Genomic DNA, 4,588 nt, shown 5'->3' on the forward strand with positions numbered 1-4,588 from the left:
AGCTCTTTTCACAATAAGATCACATTTAATCTTCATTAGAGTGGGCTCTTTGTGTAATAACGACAAGAAGAAGAAGAATGACATTAAACACAACAAATCTGAATAATGACACATCACAAAAATAATACAGACTTTAAAATGTTTAGCTGATAAATACTGAAACCTTGTGTAAGTCAGGAGTATTTACTCGTGAACACGGGTCTTCATTTTCATTTCTTTACTCCGACTGAACATGAGGACCTTCTTTAAAATAAAATGGAGCCTTCAATTTAGAAGAAAACACTCTGAATGTTTGTGTTTAAAAAGTTGTACATTTACTAGAAACACAACTGGGATATTGTTTGAGATTATGAAGGCACTAATTTCACCCATAAGAAAAACAAACGATGCTGCTGTTCACCTTGGATCAGGCCGGCAGTCACTGACCTCTATAATCACATTTAAAATCTAAAGACATATTCAGAGTTTGATTTCTGGTGAACTTACTTTATAATCTGAAGAACTCTGAGTTTGTCTTTGTAAATGTTCTCTTTTCTGTTTTTGCTTTAGAAAGGCTCTGATACGCCGTCGTACTTTTCTGCTGTCATGTGTGAAGCTCTTTGTTCTCCTCCTTTGAAAAGTGCTACATGAATAGACTCATTATTTTATTTGTATTAGACACACGAGGTACCGTCCTTTTTTACATCACTTTGCATTAGAAGCATTCATCTTACATCTAAATGTAAAATGAACCATCGCTGACACTTTGTGACGCCCAATGAAACAGATTGACATGCGATGAAAAGCAGAAGGTCGGAGTCAAACCCGGGCCGCCCGCCACGGGTGAAATAACCATTTATATGGTTCATAACCACTGGGCTACACAGCACCATGCACTGAAAGCTAATAATGTATAAAGTGGGGCTCAGAAGGTAAAGGGAAAGCTTTGTTCAGGATTCATTTGAAATCAAAACATTGTGTTGTTAATTAATGAAATGACACAACAATGTTTATTATCTGCAGACTTCTTTATTCTTTCAGCTCCTCAGTCAAACATACATTTTTATTTTTACACTCAATTTACTTTTATTACAGGCTCACGTCAACTATCTAAAATATAACATCACTCAATAACTACATGAGATCTTTAGTAACTTCTGCTTCAATTTGTAATTCTGTATTGATTTTTTAAAAATATTTTATTTTAAATTAGCAGAAAAAAGCAGTCTATGTAAAGTCCCTACCAAAACAACATGTTTAATCATCCAATGAAGCTGCTGAGAAATGTTTTGCGTTAACATGTAAAGAAGAGTATCATCAGCGTAGAGCTTTACATCAACACTGACACCACTGTTTAAAAGGGTCAACAGTGAACCTGCTGACAAATCCACACACTGACTTTGGACAAGTTTACTTTTCTTTGAGAGCTTTTTGTTCCTGGTTAATGTGCGTGCTTGTATTCATATCTTCCTGTACATTTTATTCTCTGCTGTGTGAAACTTTAATGAGAGCTTGTTACGAGAGACTGAGTCATTCAGAATGGATTACAGCCGCTAATAGCTCTAAACACTGTGCATCATTTACTAAAGTATTAAACAAAACAATCACTTTTACTGTATATAATATAGGATTTGTTTTACACTGCTGCAAAATGTTCTTGATCATGATTGCATATATATACATATTCATTTTTAACATGTTTTAAATTCATCTAAGCAATAAATGAGATACCTTTCAGAGATGATGGTGGGATATAAAATAGAGTATAACTTAGTCATCCAGCATGTGTGCAGTTTGTGGACAGACTCTTGTTCCTGAGGACGGTCAGCAGGAAGAGTCCACAGCAGTACACCAGACTCTTCACTGTCAGCACTGTGTAGAGCAGCAAGAGCAGCTTCACCTTGTATGGAGACGGGACAGAGGGATCCACTGGAGGAGATGGAACAGAAAAAAATACAATCAACAATGTCAGTCCTCTGTTTTTCTCTCTTTGAACAGAATCATTAAATAAAGATGAATCATAAAGTCACCAAGCCTTCATTACCTGTATCTATCCAAGTCTCCACTGTTCCTCCCTCGTGCTGTACGTAGCAGATGTATTCATAGCTGATCTTGATCTTACAGATCTCTAAGATGGAGGCAGCACATCCAGACTCTCCCAGCTTCAGCTGCTGTCCGTCAGCAGAGGGCAGCTCCTCTAAACATCCGCTCTTCGTTCGTCGTCTCCAGGAGAATCTGACCACAGGAGGAAACATGGCTGAGGCCACACACAGCAGGGAGCTCTTCTCCTCCAGCCGGCCTCTGGATGCTGCCGGGTACACGCTCAGCACGGGCTTCACCACCTGCTCGTCTATGAAAGAGGAACAAGTAACACACACACACACACACACACACACACACACACACACACACAGTCAGCAGCATTCAGTGTGATCCTAAAACTACATGAACTCTGCTCTCTGAAACACTCGTTACTACAGTTCCAAGTTCAGTTGAAGTGAAAACACAAACACATGAATAATATCAAATTAAAGATGGTGAATGAAGATACATGAATCTGTTGATTATAATACCAGATCAGTTAGATTTGTTTAAGAAGAAAAGAAAACATTTAAGTGAGTTCAAATTAAATCCATGAAAATAAAAACAAAGTAGGATTATAGCAGCAATGGAATAATATCATTTTATACTTTGTTATATTCTGTATTTATACATTAGGTTATGTTTTATCATGCAGTTTATCATTTCAATCAAATATATTTTCATTCAATAAAAACAAGTCTGATAATGATCTCGGTTTAAATATAAATCACATATTAACATTCAAGGAAACTTTCATATCATTTTGAATAAATCAAAAACTAAATATATATAAACCATGTTGTTTACTGTAATTATTACAGATCAATAAAATCCTCACCACAGTTATTTCAGTGTGTTTGTTATTTATGAAATATTCAATGTTGTGTTTAGAAATGTAAAATAAGGTCAAAGTTGATTTATAAACTAAAGACAAAGGTTTCATAAATCCACGAGGAGACATTAAAATGGACGAATGATAACATGTGATATCAGACAACATATAGTTGAAATGATTGTCTCTGAAAAACAGTTTTTCATGCTGTATTATAGAATAATATCATTGAGCAGGATGAGCATCAAGAACATCTTCAAGTTTGAGTCCAACAATCATCGCTTTGACTATTTGATCCTTTTTAAAGCGTTTCATTCAGACAAAGTATTTTTCTTCTACGTCGGTCAAGATCAGAATTTCTTTGGAGTCGCCTCGTCAGCTGCACTTCTTGTCCTGAGACCTTGTTAGTTATTTTTAATGAACCTCTTATTGAGCCTCAAACTCTTTAAACTTTACAGTTAATTTGCAAAGATTATAAATAAAAAGACAGATTGTCAATAATGTAGTTTTATTTAAAGGAGAGTTGTTCTGGATGTCTGTAACATTATGAACATCATATTTATATCTATTAGTTTTATACTGCAGAAAACAGAATCACTTTATGTGTTGAGATTTGAACATCTATTTAGAGGTCACATCTTTTTATGTCTCAATAGCTGCACGCCTTGAAAACAATCTCCTCTTATTATAAAAACTTTAATATTTCACGTCTCAAGCAGCAACAAGTCATTAAAGTCACATTTCAGACGACTGAAGGAAATCAAAGTTTATTCTTACCTGAAACAAAGAGTCTTGTTCCAGAGCCAAATATTATGAACCCAGTATCCTCGCCCACAGTGAAAAGATGTGATACAAAAACCTGTCTGCTGCTGAACAACACAAATCATGAACCAGGATCAAACTTCAAACACATTTCTACCTCAGCATCTCTTCCTTGTTTCTTCTTCTCTGAATGTTTCTCCTTTAACACCCAGTATTTGGGTCCACTGTGCCTCCATGTGTTGTCCAGAAGGTGGAGGGTTCAATTCCCAGCTCCTGCAGCAGTCCGATGTGTCCTTTGGCAAAACATTTAACCTTTAGTTGCTCCTGCTGCTTCATTGGTTGTGTATGAGTGGGATTAGTTACTTCTGATAGTCTCTCTACATAGAAACCTCTACCATCAGCGTGTGAATGTGGAGGTGTGACATGCTGTGTAAAAGCTCAAGTCTATTTACTATTTACCACAAAAACACATCATCCTTCTTGGTACATTACATTGCTGTGGGGCAAACTTAAAGACAGTGTGTCAGTCTGTCAGAGGAGTGGTTGTGTAGAAGTTGCCCGAGAAGAAAAGCTGATCAGCACAGACTCCATGTCAATTCAATTCAATCCAAAAAAACTTTATTTGTCCCAATTCAAGGGCACACAGAGCAGCAAATGAACAACAGTGCAACTATACTAAAACATTTTAACCAATCAACAAAGAATAAAGTGTAACAGAAGAATACGTGTGAAGAATGTTAGTACAAAGTTAGAATACAAAATTACAAGTTAGCTATAAGGAACAGTTCAAAGTAAAGCGTCTAGATGTTAGTACAAGTTAAAAACAAGTTACAGAGTTAGATTCAGAGGACAGTAAAAGGACATGCATGTAAACAGATGAAAGCAGACATGTGAACAGACGTATATGATGTAAACAGACATGCAGTAGACTAT

The 4,588-nt window shown here is 36.1% G+C and overlaps 1 protein-coding gene across 1 annotated transcript; it reads right to left on the bottom strand.

Moving 5' to 3' along the window:
- Window positions 1-988: 988 nt before the first annotated feature.
- LOC306827049 (uncharacterized protein) lies at window positions 989-3,713 on the bottom strand. Its single transcript, XM_079348676.1, has 3 exons — window positions 3,671-3,713; window positions 2,024-2,329; window positions 989-1,908 (listed from the first exon to the last, which is right to left on the bottom strand). Exons 2-3 carry the CDS (start codon window positions 2,232-2,234, stop codon window positions 1,754-1,756), a joined length of 366 nt encoding a protein of 121 aa, XP_079204802.1. The 5' UTR covers window positions 2,235-2,329; window positions 3,671-3,713; the 3' UTR covers window positions 989-1,753.
- Window positions 3,714-4,588: the final 875 nt, after the last annotated feature.

This window comes from Symphodus melops (assembly GCF_947650265.1).
Source record: "Symphodus melops genome assembly, chromosome: 7".
Classification (NCBI taxonomy): Eukaryota; Metazoa; Chordata; class Actinopteri; order Labriformes; family Labridae; genus Symphodus; species Symphodus melops.

Excerpts from the sequence above, each read along its gene's own strand:
- LOC306827049 (XM_079348676.1), bottom strand. The coding sequence starts at position 2,234 with ATGTTTCCTCCTGTGGTCAGATTCTCCTGGAGACGACGAACGAAGAGC. Across the intron at positions 1,909-2,023 it reads GGAGACTTGGATAGATACAG|TGGATCCCTCTGTCCCGTCT; the intron begins GTAATGAAGGCT and ends CATCTCCTCCAG.